Source organism: Sparus aurata, chromosome 9, assembly GCF_900880675.1.
Source record: "Sparus aurata chromosome 9, fSpaAur1.1, whole genome shotgun sequence".
In the NCBI taxonomy this organism is placed as follows: domain Eukaryota; kingdom Metazoa; phylum Chordata; class Actinopteri; order Spariformes; family Sparidae; genus Sparus; species Sparus aurata.
This window is the reverse complement of record NC_044195.1, coordinates 484,827-507,071: the sequence shown is the minus strand read 5'-3', so window position 1 is coordinate 507,071 and position 22,245 is coordinate 484,827. Positions and strand designations below refer to the sequence as shown.

At 42.5% G+C, this 22,245-nt stretch overlaps 1 protein-coding gene across 3 annotated transcripts in view; it reads right to left on the bottom strand.

Annotated features, from left to right (window-relative positions):
* Positions 1-793: 793 nt before the first annotated feature.
* The window catches only part of nup35 (nucleoporin 35), a 95,684-nt gene continuing 74,232 nt past the window's right edge, over positions 794-22,245 (bottom strand). For all 3 annotated transcript variants that reach the window (XM_030429130.1, XM_030429132.1, XM_030429131.1), the window contains exons 6-9: positions 3,660-3,729; positions 1,442-1,570; positions 1,169-1,300; positions 794-1,072 (exon numbers count right to left, since the gene is read on the bottom strand). In XM_030429130.1, the coding sequence (XP_030284990.1) occupies positions 995-1,072; positions 1,169-1,300; positions 1,442-1,570; positions 3,660-3,729 (409 nt within the window). In that variant the 3' untranslated portion in view covers positions 794-994. The remainder of the gene's footprint in view (positions 1,073-1,168; positions 1,301-1,441; positions 1,571-3,659; positions 3,730-22,245) is intronic.

Here is a 22,245-nt window from a genome sequence, read left to right as displayed (position 1 = left end):
TTGTTTTATTTGTTCTTTTATACTTGGGTCCGTTAGCAATGAAATATTCAGTCTCCAGTATTTGAAGTGCCACTCAAAGCCTAAATTTAATTTCAGTTTTACAGGACCATGATCAGATAAAGTACTAGGTTCAATAACACACTCTCTGCTAGGTGAATTTTTAATGACTTTTTCCTCAGCCATGTCGCACAATGAATGAGGTGACGTCAGTCAGATGAAACGCATTTACCGTAGTTACTGTCAACCGGCCGGAAAGAGTAGAAAAGAAAGTGTTGGGCGCTGCCCGAAAATCAACAAGTCTCGTGAGTAGGCTATAATCTATTATGGTGTGTCACTGCATCGATGCATAATCGTCCATGTCCGCATTTGCGATGCATCGTTGAAACGATTAATTTTCACACCCCTAGTATGGAATTGGGCCTGTGTTCCAACTTTGGATCAACAGTTTTTGTTTGTTCCTTTGCAGCTTTAACATGACAATGGCATCCATGCACGAAGCCAGCTCAATAAAGAAATGATTTCCTCAATTTGGTGTAGAAGAACTTGAATGGCATGGAGCTCTGATCTTGACCCCATCCAACACCTTGGGATCAACTGATACATTTGGTGCAGGCTTTATCCAACGTCAGTGATGACTTAACTGAAACCAGAAGGCCAGGGGCTGTTATAGCTTCATGTCCACGAACTTGGTTTAGCTATGTCAATCTGAGGACGCAACTATGCTTTGTAAAGTGAACACTGCCGCCATGCTGCTGACGATACATCATCACATGTGAATAAAACTTCAGCATCATTAAATTCAGACTTCGGAGGAAAACTTTATTGAGACAAAAACATAAAAAATACAGATTATAAAAGGAGAGAAAGAAAGACCCTCCTCCTCCAAACACACACACACACACACACACACACACACACACACACCAGTTTGTCAGTTCATTGATGCCACACTCTCCTCTGAGGCTGAAGGTATCCCAAGATGCATTGTGTAATGTCACCAGCCAAACATGTACTCCATTGCCTTGGAAACAAAACTGTCGTCTTTCCTGGGTGTCTGTCTGTCTGCTACCACCTAAAGACAGACACACATTTGTTGTTAAAGTAAGACACATGGCACAGTTCAGACTTTAAAAGGAGACCCAAAGTGAATCATGAGGTCACAAGTCACCTGGTAGTCACTGCCAGAGCTCCTGTAAGCAGCGCTGAGTGGTCTGATGGCTGAGCGAGGAGTGGAGGGCAGGACGGAGCAGAATGAGGTGGAGAGAGGAGAAGGGACGGCTACACTGCTGTCCATCACACTCTGAGACAGAGAGAAAAACATCTTCACCACTGTTGAGGTCAGGTTTTGAAATGGTCATAATGTCATCTGATGTGGAGGGCAAATCAGATGGCAGAGAGATGGAAGACAGTTAGACAGTTGGGTGAGTAAAAGGGAACTGACCTTCTCTATGCAGGGTTTGACTCCCACCATGATGGCGTCACCAAATACTTTTCCATCTTTAGACAGAGCTTTCCTGGCCTGAAGTCTGGACTGATACTGAAGGTGCATCCAGTTACCAGGAGAAGCCATCTGTCAGTAAAACAGGTATCAGTCAATTCCACAACAGCACACCTCAAAAACCTGAGCTAATGGTGTAGCTGTATAGTTCCAAGCTTTTGGATCCTACTATAAAACAAAGTTCAGTGGTCAAGGAACTTACTTTCCTCTCTTAGTATCACATACAGCAGATTCTCCACATGGGTACAACAAGGGCACTAATACAAACTTGGGATACACCGGTATGACTTTTCCCCCTGGGTACTGATTAAGTATACTGATCTGACATCACTGCCCTCTTTTCCCCGAATCTGTATTATGCTTGCTGCATGCAACTCATTGTGATCAGTCTTATAAAAGTAATGAATGTAACTTTATAACTATTACCAGTTAACTGTAACTGGAAACAGTCATGTACCTTCTTATGACTGCACACATTTTAGCTGCATTAAAACAAGTTAGTGTATGAGAATGCATGTAATAATGCATAAACCTCAGTTAAAATGTAACAATATCCCGACCTGAGGGCATTTCTTGTCCAATACATCTAACAAACATGGTCTGTGCTCAAGGAGTACTGTGTTGTAAACAAAAATAGTGCAAGAGACTCATTCAACCCCACGGCCATAAGGAACGGCACAGGAAATCATTCCTACCTGGTGCCATCAAACTTCACAATAGTCACGCAAAAACACACACATAATTTATTGCGCTTTAAATGATTATCTCTGTAAATAAAACTGCACCTTATTTCTCTTGCACCTTAAGTTCCACTTAGCTCAGCATTTTATTTTATTTACCTCAGTATTTTATCATATTTTGTAACTGCTTAAAGAGATATTCCGGTGTAAATTTAATTCATGGTCTAACACACCGTGAAACTGTGTTACACTCCCTCCCGAGAGATCAAGTTAGCAGACCGCTAATTTACGGAGTTTCATCAACCTCAGAAACGACCGCACGACAACAATACACTGCAGTAAATGGATCCAAATATAAACCGCCACCAAAAAGCTACAAATAATGCTCAGAACAGCACCAAACTTCAGCAACAGTACAAATAGGGTCTCAGCACATAGTCCGGGGCATCTAACCTCCACTAGCTTAGCTGGATTTCTACTGAAAAGCTGACTAAATTAACAACTCTTCTGCAGCAGCTTCCTGTTGACGGGAAGTCCCGAAGAGTCGATTACCGAGTGCAGTAGAGTTCCGCGGCTCATGGATAAAAATGTATGATTATGACTCCATGGAAAAGCAATCAAAGTTCCTATGTGTCTTACCTGCCGGTTTATAACAGTTATTATCGAGAACGGACAGGGAAAAGAACGGAATTGAGCATTTCTAACCGCACTCGGTAATCGTCGCGTCGGGACTTCCCCGACCTGGAAGCTGATGAAGTAGAGTTGAACTCTGTTTTTGGCTTCCCAATACAAATCCAGCTAAACTAGCGGAGGTTAGATGCCCCGGACTAGGTGCTGAGACCCTATTTTTACTGTTGTAGAAGTTTGGTGCTGTTCTGAGCATTATTTGTGGCTTTTTGGTGGCGGTTTATATTTGGACCCGTTTACTGCAGTGTATAGTTGTCGTACGGTTGTTTCTGAGGTTGATAAAACTCCGTAAATTAGCGGTCTGCTAACTTGATCTCTGGAGAGGGAGTGTAACACAGTTTCACGGTCATTTAGACCATGAATTAAATTTACACCGGAATATCCCTTTAAGCATTATATTGTATATAGTACTTTATTGTTTTGCATATTGTACTTTATTGTTTCTATATTTGCCCTTACAATTTTGATTGTATTTGTACCCCTGCTATGATAACCTTAAAAATCCATCCATCTATCTATCCATTAGAACATGGCAGACAGGTGTATACATGCACAGTGTTTACAAGTGTAAAATAAAGTTCAGTCAAAACTTTACATGTCACCAAAAAACCATCAATTTATAACTTTGATAAAATGTGAGCTGACTTACTCCTGAACAATTTCTCCACTGTATTTTAGCTATAGCACTCGTAACTTTAAATCATTGAAATAAGAAATATATAAGTTATACATAAAAAAACATTAGAATTAAAGTTAGAGATGTGAGGACTTTGGATGTGTGTGACATTCCCTACCGTGTGTTTAAGGATGTTTCCGTACTGAGCAAACTGGAGCAAGATGTACGAGGCTGAGGCTGGAGGAAAACTTTGAGACAAAAAAAAAAAAAATACAGATTATAAAAGAAGAGAAAGAAAGACCCTAAAGCACTTTAAACTATTGTGTTATAGCTGACTGTGACCTTTCTCCCTGTCCCTCTCAAAAAATTATGCAAAGTCACAACTTAATTCTGTGCAGCAGATAATTACATACGTGAAATTAGTCACATCATCTTCCCAAAAATTTAATTAAATCTTGATGCAGTCTTTATGCTCACAAGGTCTCGCTGTAACATACACACATGTTTCTACAGGCCAGGAGAGAAGATGAGACTGAACATAACAGACTTAGGATATGATTATGGCCAGGACTTAACCCTTCCATATTGCACGCACGCACTTACGCGCTAGCATCTCCCTATTGAAGAAATAGCCAAGAGAAAGATGAGAGACATGAGACCGAACAATGCAGAAGAGCTGAAGGCCGTCATTGAAGCATCCTGGTCTTCCATAACACCTCAGCAGTGCCACAGGCTGATAGTACTTGGTTTGGGCCCCTTTTTCATAAATTACTGCCTCAGTGCGGCATGGCATGGATGCTGAGTACATATGCATGATTACACTTTTCAGAGGGCTGACATTTCTGTATTTAAAATACTTTTTTATTGATTTCATGTAATATTGTAATTTTCTGTGATTTTAAATTTGGCCTTTTCATAAGCTGTAAGCCATAATCATCAAAATTATAACAAATAAAAGCTTGAAATATCTCGCTTTGTATGCTTTGCATTGGTTTCACCTTTTAAGTTGAATTACTGAAAAATTTTTCGAGTTTCACCTGTACTTTTACATGTTACCATGTAGCATTACTTTCAATAGTGACATCTAGGTCATTAGAAAAAGAACCATAGCAATTCTCAGCTTTAAACTAAATGCAAAATTCACAAACATTTACTATTATGTCACAGTAGGGCTGCACAATTCTGAAAAAAATGTGAATCACGATTTTTTGCTTAGAATTGAGATCACGATTCTCTGGCACGATTTTTTTCACAAAATGTTTATTGCACTGATGAACTTGAACAAAACAAAAAAACATTGTAGTATGGCAAAGGCATACTACTATGCCTCTGCCAAAGCAATGTTTTTTTTTGTTTTGTTCAAGTTCATTGATGAGAAAGGATTTTTACAAAAGTAAATTAGTCTCCAAGATGAGAGGGCATCCTTTAATCCCTCATGTTGTACAGTGTTTATTGGGGCCATAGCCTTGGCTAGGTGATATGTGATAGCTGCTGTGGTCGGCTTTCTAAAACAGAGGCATAATACTCCTCCTTTTCCAAAAGCTGCCTCTGGGGTCAGCGTAAACATGTGACATGACGTGACGAAGTTAGGCTGTGAACAATTGACAACAAATTTGTCTTCAAAATAAGAGCTTTACATTGCACCCCATTGGAGTTGAGAACTGGGTTCTTAGCGGGGGGCTTTTAATTTGAAAGTAGCGACCGTTCCTAGCATGCGCTACAACAACAAACTAGAGATCCAGGAGACGCTAGCATCTCCCGGATATCAGCGGCTGTCCAGTTGCCCATCTAGCATGCGAGGTGGAAATAAGTGTACCCTCCGAGGCGGCAAATCGGCGGACCAAAACAGACCCTCAATTTGCCGTCCTCTGTCTAAAACCGTGGACCTAGCCGCCAAAAGGACGGGCAGATTGGCGGCTTGCTGCCCCGTCTGAAACCGGCTTCTCACTTACTCCTTCCATACACTTAACTGCAGGCGGGCTTCCTCCACTGAATCAAGTGCTGCGTTTGGGGCCGTTTCAAAAAATCCGGGAGGAAAATAGGAGCATTTGTTTGTGATCCAGCTCGAGATATAAAATGCTTCAGAATCGCTATGTGTGGAAATGAGATCACATGTATGTGTGAATCGAGATCGCGATTTTTTTACGATTTTTCGTGCAGCCCTATGTCACAGGCATTTATATTTGCACCAGTTGTTATTAGTGTTGGGGCTCGTTACTCAAAAAAGTAATATATTACACATTACTCCCCAAAATAGTAATGCCTCACATTACATGATTACTCCCTGAAGAAAGTAATTAGTTACATTACTCGTTACATTAAGGGGCGGCTGTAGCTCAGGGGGTAGAGCTGGTGGACCAGTGATCGGAAGGTCGCTGGCTCGAATCCCCGGCTCCCCTGGGGCGGGACTGAGCTACATGTCAAAGTATCCTTGAGCAAGATACTGAACCCCAGAATTGCTCCTGATGTGCAGTTGGCACCTGTGTGGCAGCCACTGCCATCAGTAAGGGTCCTGCAATGAGCTGGCGACTCATTCAGTGTGTACCCTGGCCTTCGCCCATGAGTACAAACTGGATTTGGCCCCAGTAAGCCCCGCAACCCCTCAGGGGGATAAAAAGCGGCAACATCCCGCGACCCTCACGGAAAAATCGGAAAAGAAAACGAAACGAAAAAACTTGTTACATTACTCGTTACATTCATGTTGCTCCACGGTTCCTTAGCAACAAGCTTTGTGTGTGTGCGTGCTGTCTCTGTAGGTGCTTCGGAGTGCTTCGTTCCAAGTTTCCATGGGCAAAGTGTGCAAGTTATTTTCCTTACGTTCAACAAATTCAAAGTAATGTTTGTATGTGGCTTTATGCAGCGGGGGGACTTCAGGCAAGTCACATGCAGCAGCATGTTCTGCTCGCGTTGTTGATGCTGCCATTGTCATCCCATCTCCCTTTGCGGGTGGCGACTAACCAATTGGTGATGGTGAAAGATACCTCGTGCCAAACCCCAACCAATCACTGTTCCATTATCGACGGCCCCCAAGAGTTACAGCACATGACAAAGATAAGCAGGTGCTTGCTGTGGTTTTGGTGCTATCAGGAAGAGCAAAAGAAACGGCAATGGAAAATGACAGAGTGCTCCTGGTGTGCTGGTCGGCACCTTGTTGCACATTTTGTTATGTTGAAGCCATATCAGAAAATTGTTTCAATTACCCCCCCCCCCCAATCAATCTACACTCAATACACCAATTGCTTAAGTAGAAACACATTTATTAAAAAAAGAAAAAACTGAAATTCCACATTGAGGTAAATATTCAGACCCAACATCAAGCTTAGAATTGAGGTCAAACAATTCAATCTTGGTTTCATCAGACCAGAGAATCTTGTTTCTCACAGTCGGAGTGACCCTTAGGTGCTCTTTTGCAAACTCCAAGCGGACTTTCATATGTCTTTCTATAAGGAGAGGCTTCGGTCAGGCCATGTTGCTATAAAGCCCAGATCGGTGGAGTGTTGCAGTGATAGTTGTCCTTCTGGAGGTTTCTCCCATCTTCACGCAGGATCTCTAGAACTCAATCATAGCAACCATCAAGTTCTTGGTCACTGCTCTTACTAAGGCCCTTGTCCCTCAATTGTTCAGTGTGGCTGGGTGGCCAGCTCTAGAAGGAGTCTGGGTTCCAAACTTATTCCCTTTAAGATTTATGGAGGCCGCTGTGCTCTTGGGGACCTTCAGTGCAGCAGACAATTTTTCATTGCCTTCCCCAGATCTGTGCCTTGACACAATCCTGTCTCTGAGTTCTAAAGGCAGTTCCTCTGACCTCATGGTTTGGTTTTTGCTATGATATGCATTGTCAGTGGTCAGACCTTATATAGACAGGTAGGTGCCTTTCCAAATCATGTCCAATCGATTGAATTTACCACAGGTGGACTCAAGGTGGAGAAACACTGGAAAGATGATCAAGAGAAATAGGATGCACCTGAGCTCAATTTCAAGTGCCATAGCAAAGGCCTGAATATGTCAATGTGATATTTCAGTGTTTCCTTTTTAATAAATTTGCAAAAATATATACAATTCTGTTTCGGCTTTGTCATTATGGTACACCGAGTATAGATTGATGGGAGGAAAAAAAATATTTTAACAATTTTAGAAAAGCTACAGGGAAATACAGAAACTGCTTCAACTAGTTGTATATTTAACCAACTGATGTTGCAGGCACTACTGAGTCAGATGACATGTCTAATGTAGAAAACTGGAGGTAGAAACAAATGCTCCTGAAACCAATACAGCAGATGTGTAGGGCATGTATTTGTTACAAAAGATGTGTCATGTGACTTGCAGAGATAGAAAGAAGTGTTTCTCCACAAGATGGGTTTGCACACTAAGAGACAACCACTGGTTCAAAGACTTAAGCATGGCTTATGGCTAGAGGTTGAGGAGTTAGATATGTCAGAGCTGCAAAAGGACTCACCCACATGTGTCACTGAGTCTCTTCGACTACTTGTGGAAGTGAATTGTCACTGCAGACAGTGGACAATTAATTCAGTGGACCTAAAGCCTGCATTTACAGGGATTGGAACTATCATGTGACATTTACATCAGGCTCAAAGTGAAGGAATATTATGGAGGTGTGTGTATGGTCTAGCGGATGCTTCGCCGTACTGAGTAAGGGAAATAGTGCTACCCACAGGGATAGAGTTAACAGAGTGGCGACACTCCCATAGAGCTCCGTTGTAAAAAATGGTGCCGCTTTTTACCCCCTATTTCCGGGTTATGGAGCTCGGATTAGTTCCAAACACTGTCATTTGGGAGCCGGACTTCATTCACTTACATTGCTGCGCATCAAATAGTTCCAGAGATAAGTTGCTGAAATATCGACCTCTTTTGAATTGTCAACTGTCTATATCGTATCAGAGGCACTTTGTGATGCCTCTACTGGTCTTCATTTGTATATGCACAGCATAATTATCTATATTTTATCTTGGTTGTTACAACCAATTTTCAAGCATTGCTTGCTAGCTAGTTAGCTAGCGCGACTTTGCCAGCTCAAGTAAGACTTCTTTTGATTTTAGATTATGTGTATGACCAAATTGTGTCATCAGTGCAAAATAATAGGTGATTTTCTTTATTCAGGGCTGCTGACAAGTTCATTGTGTGTGAAAGCCAGCTGACGTCTCTCTTTACTAACTGCCCAGCCTGTTGTGGGGAAACTCAAGGAAACATTGAGACTCAGGAGGGAACTTGTGTAAAAATAAAGCAGGTAAGACTTTTTTGTGATTTCAGATGGAAAACTAAGTTGTATCATAACTTGTATATCAATTTGTATGTCTAGGTCTGTTTATATACTTTTTTGTTAAGGCATAGATTGGTAATTTTCTGCCTTTCACAAATGTCTCTCAGGTCTGTGCCGCATGTGGGTATCAGCGTTTCTGGCAGAACCAGCCCATGCTGCACTGAAATATGCCAGCCTGCAACCTGTTACTGAGTGGAGCCATCCACTTTTGCATGGCTACCCAGACGATCAGGATGCTGAAGCTGTTCGGGCTTCAGAGCATCAGCACCAGCACCTTCTTTCGCCATCAACGCCTTTACACAGTCCCAACGATTGTGCAGGCGTGGCAAAATGAACAGGCAGGGATCATCAAAGACCTGAATGAGATGGGGGGTGGACTGATCCTGTCTGGTGACTGCAGGTAGCACACCTCTACTTATATCAATATAGAAAGCAGTTCAAAACAGATTGATATAATTTAATATATCAGATTTTGTGCTTACATATCTGAATTGAACTGTTTTTGTAATTCATAGGTCAGACTCCCCTGGCCATTGTGCCAAATACGGCACATACTCCTTGATTGAGGACAGAATCAACAAGGTGTTAGATCTTCAACTTGTCCAAGTAAGTTAACATTATCAGACACATGAACCACTTGTGTAGTGCAAGATAATGACATCGCCTAATGTTTTACACAGAGCTCAGAGGTCCCAAGTAGTAGCTGGTGTGAGCTAGAGGGTCTTAAACGCAGCGTAAGGTTTCTTGATGAGCAACATATGCATGTGTCAGCCCTCATCACGGACAGAAATCGACAGGTAAAGATGAGCAAGAACATAATGTACCAGTGTCCATTGAAAATCTTGTTGATGACTCTGTTTGAAGCTAAAATTAAATAAAAAATCTTTTTAATGTGTTGTATCCCCTGGTTTAGGTTGCTAAGTGGGTGCAGGAGGAGCTATGCCCAAAAGGAACCCGTCCTTTCTTTGACATTTGGCATATTGGCAAAAGTATGTATCTTGATGAATGTAGTTTTGTTTGGGTTGTCTATAATCCCATTTTTTTTGTTGGTTTGTTATTTGTTTTTACATTTTGTGTTTCTGTTTTGAAACAGGTGTAGGGATAGCTTTGGATGCTGCTTCAAAGGAGAGGGAGTGTAAAGATCTGAAGCTGTGGAGGCCAGCTGTTATAAACCACCTTTACTGGGCTGCTGCTTCCACTCCTGATGGAGATCCAGATGTGATGGAGGCCAAGTGGAAAAGCATGGTCAACCATGTTCAGGACATCCACGAACATGGCACACCTGCGTTTCTCAGCTGTGCACATCCACCTCTGGAGGGAGAAGCAAGGAACAAGCAGTGGCTGGAACCAGGTACAACACATTGACTCTTCATTGTTCAATGTGCTTGCTTGTGATTTTAAGAGGTGCTTTTAAGATAAAAAAAAATTATAACAAACATACACTATAAGTTAGGGATATTGTTATTTACATGAGTGCTTTTCCTATTTGGTCTGAATTTTAATGAAATAAGTATAAGTTCCCTTTGATATTACTAATATAAAAAATAAAAAATGAATGAGATTAAACACCATTTTCATTAGTTTAATATTTATTACCCCAAAAATTTAGACAATAACAAGGATAGCCCCAAATAACAAAAATTGACAATGTCAGTAGCGGGTGTTTCCACCATTTGCCGCAATGACAGCTTGACAGCGACGTCTCATGCTCCTCACTAGCCTCATGATGTTGTTCTGAGGCAATGCGTTCCACTCCTCCACAAGTGCTACACGCAGTTCTGCCAGGTCACGTGGGGGTGGGGTACGATCATCCAGTCTCTGCTTCAGCTGGTCCCAGATGTACTCTATGGGGTTCAGGTAAGGGGACATTGCTGGCCATACCATATGAGGCACTCCGACTTCCTGAAGTCGAGCTGTGACAATTCTGGCACGATGTGGTGGAGCATTATCATCCATGAACAGAAAGTTTGGGGTGTGCTGGCGGAATTGGGGGATGATGATGGGTTCTATGATGTCTCTGAGGTAAGAACGTGCAGTGACTGAGCCATCTACAATAACCAAATCTGTTTTGCGCTGACTGGTGATGCCTGCCCAGACTGTTGCACCTCCTCCACCAAAGGGAACCCTGGGGACCATGTTGACCTTGGCATATCGCTCACCTCTCCTTCTCCAGCAACGCTGACGACCATCATTTCTGTGCAAGGTGACCCGACACTCATCAGTGAACAGGACGGTAGACCACTGCTGCATTGTCCAGGTCACATGGTCTAGTGCCCACTGCAAACGTTTACACGAACTCTGCCAGTAGTTCTGTGTCTTGATGCAAGTCTGCTGATGACACTTTGAGACACACCATGTCCACGAGCAACATCTGACTGCCTGCCACCGGCCCGAAGGTGCGCTATGGCCAGGTGGCGCTGCTCGTCCGTTACGTGACGTTGTGTGTTCATGGCTGTTTGAATGATGAACTTGGAATGACTTACTGACAATACCAGCTTTTTATACCCACAGAATGTTGACATTGATGCCACATTGAAAAGGGTTGTCTTTTAGTTTTTTGGTATTGGCCCCAATATGTAAGGCACACTGTACACAGTGAGACCATTACGTGGAAAACACAAAATGAGGTGTGTCTATCACCCCAATACAATTGCCTCCCTATCCCAAAACAACATCATGAGGCTAGTGAGGAGCATGAGACGTCGCTGTCAAGCTGTCATTGCGGCAAATGGTGGAAACACCCGCTACTGTCATTGTCAATTTTTGTTATTTGGGGCTATCCTTGTTATTGTCTAAATTTTTGGGGTAATAAATATTAAACTAATGAAAATGAAATGCCACGTATAAATAGGGTGGGGGGGTTACTAATTGATGGCATGTTTCCAATTTACTTGATTTATCTTAAATCATTGGCACATTTAATTTATTTTAGAATTTAAATTCTTTGTAAATTACCAAAAATATGAAATTAATAAATAAATGAATAAATATGACAGAATTATCACTGTAATATTGCATTTTATTGAACTACACAAGAGAAGAAAACACAACCATGCCAACATTTCGGCACTGAAATGTGCGCAAGAGTACTCCTGAGTGTTCGCAGGATTTGTTCTTGCCTAAGACAAAATCCTAGATAAGAAAAAATTCATGAATGCCACAATCTTCGTAAAATCTTCGTAAGTGGGACTTAAGAACAAATTTGTTCGTAAGAACGGTTCATGAATGAGGCCCATTGTCTTGTTGGAAGGTGAACCTTCGGCCCAGTCTGAGGTCCTGAGCACTCTGGAAGAAGTTTTCTTCCAGGATATCTCTGTACTTGGCCGCATTCATCTTTCCTTCAATTGCAACCAGTTGTCCTGTCCCTGCAGCTGAAAAACACCCCCATAGCATGATGCCGCCACCACCATGTTTCACTGTTGGGATTGTATTGGGCAGGTGATGAGCAGTGCCTGGTTTTCTCCACACATACTGCTTAGAATTAACGCCAAAAAGTTCAATCTTGGTCTCATCAGACCAGAGAATCTTATTTCTCATAGTCTGGGAGTCCTTCATGTGTTTTTTGGCAAACTCTATGCGGGCTTCCCTATGTCTTTCACTGAGGAGAGGCTTCCGTCGGGCCACTCTGCCATAAAGCCCCGACTGGTGGAGGGCTGCAGTGATAGTTGACTTTGTGGAACGTTCTCCCATCTCCCTACTGCATCTCTGGAACTCAGCCACAGTGATCTTTGGGTTCTTCTTTACCTCTCTCACCAAGGCTCTTCTCCCACGATTGCTCAGTTTGGCTGGACGGCCAGGTCTAGGAAGTTCTGGTCATCCCAAATTTCTTCCATTTAAGGATTATGGAGGCCACTGTGCTCTTAGGAACCTTGAGTACTGCAGAAATTCTTTTGTAACCTTGGCCAGATCTGTGCCTACCACAATTCTGTCTCTGAGCTCCTTGGGCATTTCAGTTTTTCTTTTTTAATAAATTTGCAAAAATTTCTACATTTCTGTTTTTTTCTGTCAAGATGGGGTGCTGAGTGTACGTTAATGAGAAATAAAATGAACTTTTTTGATTTTAGCAAATGGCTGCAATGAAACAAAGAGTTAAAAATTTAAAGGGGTCCGAATACTTTCCGTACCCACTGTATATATATATATCAGGGTTTTCCCTGCCATTATACGGCTTAGGCGCGGCGCCTAAGCATTTTTGCCTCCCGCCTAAGCAGGGTTCTCCCCAGACGGTGGAACAGCGGCGCTACGCCGCTATACCTCTAGGTCAGCGCCGCTATACTCCGCGCGTGACGGTGATGAGCGAGCGAGCGAGCGTCCGTGCGTCCGTCCGTCCGTCCGTACCCCGGTTGACGGCTAGGAGCTCCCGGCTGACGGCGATGAGCGTCCGTCCACCCCCCGGCTGACGGAGTTGATGACCGTCTGTTGACCACCGTCTGGGGAGAACCCTGCCGTAGCTAATGCGTATAAGCTAACACCAGTCTCTCACCAAGACACCTGCCCTACTCTCCACTGATTCTCCTGGCACCACAGCTCTATCTCTCTCCTCTGGCCATTAATTCTTCCCCCAATCTCTCTCTGCTCTCTGGGTTGCACAATGGGCTCGTAGTTATACGGCTGTGGTCCGTCGTATGTGTCATTGTACACATTTAAAGTTTCCTCGGGGTCAGAACCGGCACCAGAATCCATTGTTTTCCTATTGTTCAAATCGACCGCTCTCCCTCTGCCTACGTCACTTCCGGTCAAGCGTTTTCAAATGCGGAAGTAAAATGTTATCACAAAAACGGCCACCAAAGCCTAAATATGGCATGTATAAATATAATTTTAATAAAAAAATGTTCCTACATTATTTTTCTAAACATTGATGTTAGGGGGGTCTAACCTGCAATATGCGCTTTAATTTAATTTAGTTAACTATAATAACCCTGGTACACACACACACACACACACGTCAGCATCTGAGTTGAGCAGAAGATGGTTTGAATGTCGCTTGACTGCGAGATGGCAAAGGCGGTGTAGAGTTTGGGTCAAGCAGAACTGGATGAACTTGGACCGGGAGCTGGTGATAAAGGTGTACAAAGGTGTGTGATTACGTGACTTCGCTGGAGACTTTTAGAAGCTAACTGGTGTTTTTCAGATTTTGTGTGTGGCACCAGTGCTTTCACAAAAGACAAAAAAGGCAGCGGTAAATGAACACACATATTTAAGACCTAACTAAATGAAATTTAAGACCTATTTTGTATGGACCTTGAGTCTGAAAATAAAGCTTATCTATCTATCTATCTATCTATCTATCTATCTATCTGCAAAATATGGGCGTATTTAAGACTTTTTAGGGCCTAAAATTGAGATAGTCAAATTTTAGGCTTTTTAAGACCCCACGGAAACCCTGTAAGGAGGAGAGTTTATTGTTCTCAACCTTGTCCTGGCAGTCATGGAGAGACAAGAGGATTGTGTGTAGCACACTTGCAGGTGACATATTAGCGTGTCAGATGGTTTTGATAATGCCATCTTCCTGGCTACACTCCTCTCTGAACTGACTACTGGTGATGCTGGACATGCTACACCAGTGGTTCCCAACCGGTGGGGCCCGCCCCCCTGGGGGGGCGCGGACACTCTCCCGGGGGGGCGTGAGTAGGCTACAGGATGGGAGGAAAAAAAAAAATCTGGAAAAAAAAAAAAAAAAAATATCATGAAAATTCCCCCCATGTTGAAATGCAAGTGGTTGGACTATTATAACACACAAACAAATCATCCTTCTGGCAACTTTTTTTGTTTGTCAAAAGCGACCACCGACAAATCTATCTTTTACTGGTGTTATTGGAGACTTTTGTGATGTTTGGAGACTCTGACTTGAAAGCACGTATCACTCTGCAGTTACTGTGCTCAACGAGCAGCGGGTGCTGCTGTGAGTCCCTCCCCCGTCCAAAAGCACTCACAGGCGGTCAGTCTCTCAGTAGCCTCGCGCAGCAGTCCAGCCTGCTGTCAGAGCAGAGAGGAGACACACAGCACTCCGCGTCCAGGATGCGCATGGCCGCCGCCATCCCCGCCCTGGCGTACAGAGCGGGTGTAAATGTACCGTATATTACCAAATAATAGCCGGGTTTCAATTAACCGCAGGGTCCCTTTAAACACTGTGTGCAGATGTATATTTTGATAAATAACCAAATAAATAAATAATAATAATTTTTTTTTTTTAAATCAAGGAAGAAGACGTGACCACTGACACTGCACATTTTTCTTCTTCACCTTCTTCACATATTGTGCTTGCTTCCTGTCAGTAAGTATCACATTGATGATCGCCATGGCTCCGGTGCAGCAAAATATAAAAAGTACGACTTGAAATTCAAACTTTCTGTCGTAAAATGTGCAGAGGAAAACTCGGGAGAAGCAGCCGCTAGAAGTTTCTCTGTCGACCCCAAGAGAGTGAGAGACTGGCGGAAAAATCAAACTGAGCTTCAGCATCTGTCAGAGAAGGACAGCAACAGGACCAGGCTGCCTGGTGGAGGGAGGAAGAAGGCTAGCGAGGAGCCTGAGATAAACATGCGGGGATGAGTTATCAGCAAACGGGCACACCACGAGAGAGTGTCCCGCAAAATGATCAGGACGATGGAGAAACAAATGTCCGCCACCGTGAGTGACAGTAGTGATGAGGAGTTTGCAGCAAGTGCTGGTTGGCTGAATCGTTTCCTCCGCCGCAACAACTTCACTTGCAGAAGGATGCCAGAGAATTCACCGAGAAGCTGGCGAAGTTTGTGACATTTTCATCCCGGATTTTTGTGAGGAAAGAATTAAATGTCTGTCCCAAATTGCCGCCTGGTATGTTCAGTGATTGAAACAAATGAATGCCCCGACTATTATTTGGTATTTTACGGTACGATAACTCTCCCGGCCGGGGAGAGAGACACGCATCACAGTGCTCAACTGCAGACACATCAAAGAGGTGACGAGACTCATCATGACTGACAGGCATCAAGGCCACTCAGCGTTACCTTACCGACCCGCCCCCAGATAATTCATTCACCAAAACAGGGCCTGTGGCAATTCTGGACAGCTGTTTTTTTTTCTTTCGTTTTTTTCCTTCTTCTTCCTTCATGGGCCCCTGTCGGCGTCTGTGTGTGTGTGTGTGTGTGTGTGTGTGTGTGTGTGTGTGTGTGTGTGGGTGGGTGGGGGGTTGCGCCAACTGCGATGAACCAGCTTTGGGGGGGCCCAGCTTGTAAAAGGTTGAGAACCCCTGTGCTACACCAATAACCTGAGTCACAATCATTCACTGGTTGATGCTCTAAAGCAGGGGTGCCCACACCTGTCTAGCTTGCGAGCTACTTTTAAAATGACCAGGTCAAAATTATCTACCTACATAAAAAATACTAAACATCTATTTATTTATACATATACTGAGTATACTTTATATAACTGATATTCAGAGAGTTATGTAACCCTTGGTATTGTACATAAAAATTGACAGCCGTAATGCACATAAGTGACAAACAGCCCTCAATATTGCACACAGTTTACACAGCGGGAGCCCGGTTTTCTAATAAAGTTTCTGAATGACTGAAAAATTAACCCTCCCCGCGTTCCTTCTTTCATGGGCAGTAATGTTAATAGTAATGATCGACCGATGCATCGGCCGGCCGATATTATCGGCATTAGGGGAGTGCCAAAATATCGATACTACGATATATCGCGGTATTTCGTCTTGAGGTACGTTATCGATACACTGGTGCCAAATATCGATATTTAAAAAGGAAAAAAAAAACTTTTTTTTTTTTTTTTTTTTTGGGCCCACCACCACCACCCCTCTTAGGAGGACAACTTTATCTTTATTCAAACATAGCCCAGTGTTGGGGAGTAATGAATTACATGTAACGACGTTACGTAATTTAATTACAAAATGTATGTAATTGTAATCCGTTACATTACTGGGAGAAAATATGTAAATAAATTACAGTTGCTTTTGTAAATTTCAATGATTACAACTTAAGTTACATTTGAAAAATCGCCGCAAAAGCTCGGATTTATCAAATAGTTTTTCGCCCCCCTGGATTCATGTTTGTTTTTAGTTTTTTTCATATCAACATCCTCCTTTCAAAACTGACGCTTGTGATTGGCTCTCTCTGGTCATGTGCCATTCGACTCAACCGACAAACCGTACGGCGGCAGTCAGAGTCAGCAGCAACATTGTCGGCGGCGCACAAGATGTTCCTGGGCTGGAAATACAAAAAACACTTCATACAGACAGAAGCCAGGCTTCCCTGTATTACAAAGGTGGCTCTCTTTTAACCCGGCTAGATCACCATGGTAACTTATGCTTAGCTCATAACCTGGTTCCGACCAGGTTATGTTCAGAGTTTAATCATAAAATCGGCTAGAAAAGCGCCGGTTTCACTATTTAACTCATACAGCTGGCGTCACCTTTACTTTGAAAGTCCAGTGGAGCTGGATCAGAACGGAGCATTTGTACGGAGGGAGAGATCGCGCTGATCCGCTGCTGTTTACTTTCTCTCTGAGCGTCTCCGCCTACAGATGTTCAGCTGAGGGGATACGCTGCTCAGCTGTTGATCCGACTCGCGTCAGGAGGTCATTTATTAGGCTATAGCCTATTTACTTTTATATACAGTCAGTCACCACTGAAAGAAGGTGTGCGCTCGCAGCAGGACAGATAATTTAACTTAATGTGGCCATGAATAAATTAATTGTTCCGCCTGTTGCCCAAACGCAAATCTTGAGTAGGTCTACTCTGTTTTCTCACATTTAAAAATGTCTTTGTACAGAGACAACATGAGATTTGCTTGTAGCTACAGCACCTAAAAAAAACACTGTAACCGATTTTCATAGCACACCCAGCCTCGCTTTCAATAAAACACACACTGGCATTTTATAATTGCGATCAGTGAGATATATGAAAACAATATAAAACACAGTTTAAAACAACAGTTGTTGTTGCTCTAAAGCTTCATATTTAAAAGCAGCTCAATGTAGAGCTGTCAGAAATTAAAATCAGCCTCCTCTTGTCATATTTGCAGCAACACTGTAGTTTCAGGCTGTGATCATGCTTTTTTGTATTGCTCATACTCTCTCCATTAAAACAACCTGCTCCTCTTGGCTGAAATCAGCCCGTTGTCGCTCAATTTAGTGAGGAAGTGAGCCTCCTTCGCAGGTCAGGCCTAAGGTCAGACTCATAATATATGGTTAAACCTTTGAACTGAAAGGTTTATCACACTATAGGTCTTAAAATGTGAAAATGGTTAGCAGTTAAGAGATTTCATTCAAAATTAAGAAAAGTAATCATAATGTAATTAAATGTAATTAGTTACATTACTTTGAGAAAGTAATTGAAATAGTTACACTACTATTACATTTTCAACAGGGTAACTTGTAATTGTAACCAACTACATTTCCAAAGTAATCTTCCCAACATTGACATAGCCTAACCCTATACAACCAAATACAATTTTAAAAATGGTTTAAGTAGCTCTGAAACCCACACATATAGATATTTAATGATAGTTGTAGTCAGTGTGTGTGTTAAGAAGAGACACTGTGCAATATACTCTTTGTTTATTTGGCTGTCATTCATGTGAAATTGATTGAAAATGTTTTGTAATTCCTGTGAAATGGATTCAGTGCAGTCAATAAATTCTGAATTTCTTCAATGACACAGATATCGTGATGTATCGTGGATGAAATTTCTTGCAATATGTCGATTATCGCAGAATCGCTGTATCGTGATATTATCGTTATCGAGGGCAAAATATTGTTGTAGGAACATGTCCCTTTTAAACATCTTTATATCACAGGAGACGCGATCTGCAGGTCCACACAGATTCCCCTCTGATCCACTTTCTCTGACACTCTAATGGCCTGACTCTCTTCCTCCCCCTCCCTCCATTCACACTCTGATGGTGGGTTAAACAACATGTGCTGGGCAATAAACATTTCTTGTGATAAGGGACTGCTGGCTGAGTTCACAAAGGGGGGTTGCCAGACCCCAAAGGATTACCGCTGAGAGTGGGAAGACGACCATTTGTCACCTTAAAGGAGAACTTCGGTCGATTTAAACATGCAGCTTCATTGCTCAAGCTACCCTTGACTTGCGAGTACCGAAGACGCGAAAAAATTTGGTCCAGCCATTACAGAGCTCCGTGAACGGAGATGTAGCATTGAACGCTAACTGCATGGGGTCAGAACTTCACGCTGTGTTTTAAGCATCTTAACATGCTCCACATCTCACACCAGAAGTTATGCAACATCAGCAGACACCTTAGCACACAGCACTGTAGCGTGTATGACTCAAACTGAATAAAAAAGTAGTTAAAATAGTGTGTTTGTGCAAGCAGCTACTTACCTGTTTGTTGACATCCGTGTGTTCCGGTAGCTAGACCAAACTAGTCAATCCGTCGACTAGTCGACTTGAGATGTGGAGCATGTTAAGATGCTTAAAACACAGCGTGAAGTTCTGACCCCATGCAGTTAGCGTTCAATGCTACATCTCCGTTCACGGAGCTCTGTAATGGCTGGACCAAATTTGTTCGCGTCTTCGGTACTGGCAAGTCAAGGGTAGCTTGAGCAATGAAGCTGCATGTTTAAATCGACCGAAGTTCTTCTTTAAGTTCCCTCTTACCTGACTTATATAGGGTCTATGCCAACAGGACACTGGACATCCGAGACTCAGAAAGGTCTCCTTTCACATCTGGATTTTGTTCACTTTGACGGGCTGTTGATAATTCAGGGCGCAGTGGTCACTGAGAAAAACAAGGTCCCAATTTGTTATATCAGACTTGTCACCCTCCACATCTGGTATGAGCCATCAAAGTGCCATACATGTGAATTACGACACTCAACCCAGCCCGAGTGTTTCTGCATTCCAAGCAGGAGAAAGGAAGAGCCTTGAATTCTGTCTTAATGCTAAAAGGGTATTTAATGTAATCTCATCTTTTGCAGGACAAAATATCCTTACTCAGCTGGATGAGAACCCAAACATACTTTTTTCCCCTGTTTTCTAAGTTCAAGGAAACTACAGTTAGTAAATTCAGATTTAATCCCTGAAAGTGTGATGGAGCCACAGCTCCACCTAGTGGTAAGTCCGGGTATAGTCAAGAGGAGAGTTTCTGACACAAACGGACTTTATATTTGTACTTATAAATATGATTACCTACCTCCAACATATATTCTTGTGCCAAAAGTTAAGCTAACCTTTTCAAAATGTCTTTAAGCCATCAGTGCTGCTAAAATCGTATGCAACTGTGTGTGGGTCTTGTTATAACCAATGACTCCCCTCTTTACTTTATTAGGCAATTCCTGTCATGTCCTTTTCATGTTTATGTAACAAAGGTTGATGTAAAAACCATGGTGGATTTAGGTGAATCAGTCGGTCATGATCTTGAAACGTTACACCGTTATTATATTTCATTAAGTAATAAGTTCGCAATATCAGCTGTAATATGAGCTGTGATGTCACCGGAGGAAGTGACGTGACAGTCCGCCCTCAATTCTGCCTTCAACGTAAGTGTTAAAAGAGCAAACTTCACGTCGCTCTTTCTCTTCTTTTTCGTAACCCTACCTGCTTAATCTTTTCTACAACGCGTTTACACTTATATTTTTCAAACTTAATCTCCGTACTTTGCTTTGTTCGCACCTCCAGACTTTTTCTCCGGAGATTTGAATTGCTCCCAGAACTCTTACCAAGAAACGCGCAGTTATTTTGAAAATAAATCTTTTCGAAACCGAAGCGAGAACGAGATTAATCCTTTTTGTATTCTTTTATATCGCCAAGTATTGCAACTCAGTAAGCCAGAAAAGCTATTTTTGTTTTTGTATTAAGTAACTAAGACGGACTCGCCAGGCCAGCGTTTCTTTCCCCGTTATTTTTATACAAAAGACCTAATCGATATATGTTCGGAGCTCCGCAATATCAGCTCAAGAAAGAGACTCTGACCAGAACTCGTGATTATTACAAGTCGGTGCAGTTAACTGCTCAAGAAGCCGTGAAGAAATCCACAGCCTAGAGAAGAAGTAGCATCCGGTCGTTCAGGTCGCCTCCCACGCACTCAAGCAAGAACACTGCTGGGCCAGGAGCTGTCCTCAGCTGAACCGAGACGACATCGCTCCACAGCGGCTCCGAAACCGCCGCCGCCTTCCTGCACGGAGACGATCGCTGCTCCAGGCCGTCCAGAGTCCGGGATCCCGCTCTTCGAATAAAGTAGGCTAAAACATTTCACATGACAAGAGTCACACTCGAATTAGATCAGAGTTGGTGTTTGTGGAAGCTTCGAATATATATAGATATATCTCACAAATTCAAAGCCCTCGCCATATCGCCTCAATAGAATAAACATTAATTCGTAGTGATAAATTACCGGTTACTTACACTAAAACCCACCATCCTTTAGAATTCATCTTGTCCTCATTTTATTTAACAATTTCTGTTAATATTGTCACATATTTGAATTATTATTTCACATCCTTTATTCTGCATTTATTTAGTAAATAAACATATTTAACCACATGTCGTTGTCTGTGCTCTTTTAATTTGAGGTGGGAAACAGATGGTATAGTGGAAAGAATTCATGACTTCAGAATAAGAGCAAATTGAAATTCAACAGATCAATTCGAGACTGATCTTTTGTGTTCAAGCCAAACTTGGACAGTTAATATTCTGACTAGTTCCCTCCGAGCTAGTCGCACAGAGAATCATCGGAGGTGGTGCCCCGTCTAAAAGTATAATTTATTACCAGTAATTAATTACCCCCTTTTATCAAAGTAGTGTCTCCTACATTGTGATGGTATTGTATCGCAAGGTACCTGGTGATACCCAGCCCTACAATTAATTCAATGGTTGTATTGTCGTATTCAGTCACAAGATGTCACCAAAATCACACTGTCCCTTTTAAAATCTTTCAGAAAATGATGTAAGTGTATCGAATCGTATCGTTGGCTGAATATCGTGATATATATCACATCGTGAGCTGAATATCGTGTATCGTATCGTATTGTGAGATTAGTGTATCGCTACAGCCCTAATCGGCATTGGCCGATGCGGGCTGCTGCGTTCGCCGATCCGGCATTATTTACAGACAGACGTCCACAGGCAGCTCCGTGTTGCTGGAGACGCTGCAGTGCACGTGCAGACCATGCATAGCCCCTCCACCACTAGGAGAGTGCTGGAAGCCTGCTCTTCAACACAACGGTAAGTTTTAAGCTTTCAAAGCATCTTTTAACTGTTTAACTTCGCTGAAATATTGCCATACACTTCGAAAGTTGAAACACGAATGCCAAATGCATGCTCTATATATGTTTTGCTTGAAACTATAGCTAAGCAAGTTTGTGGGTCCAAATGGTAAACAGGAATGCCGAATGCTCGTCTATAAAACTGCTTGCCATTGTGGCTATATGTATTCATACGGTAGCTGTTAGGAACAATGGACATAGGATTAAGTAATGCCGGCATTGTTCCGTGGTGTTGTAGCAGTTTTATTTAGCGACCACCTGGCTG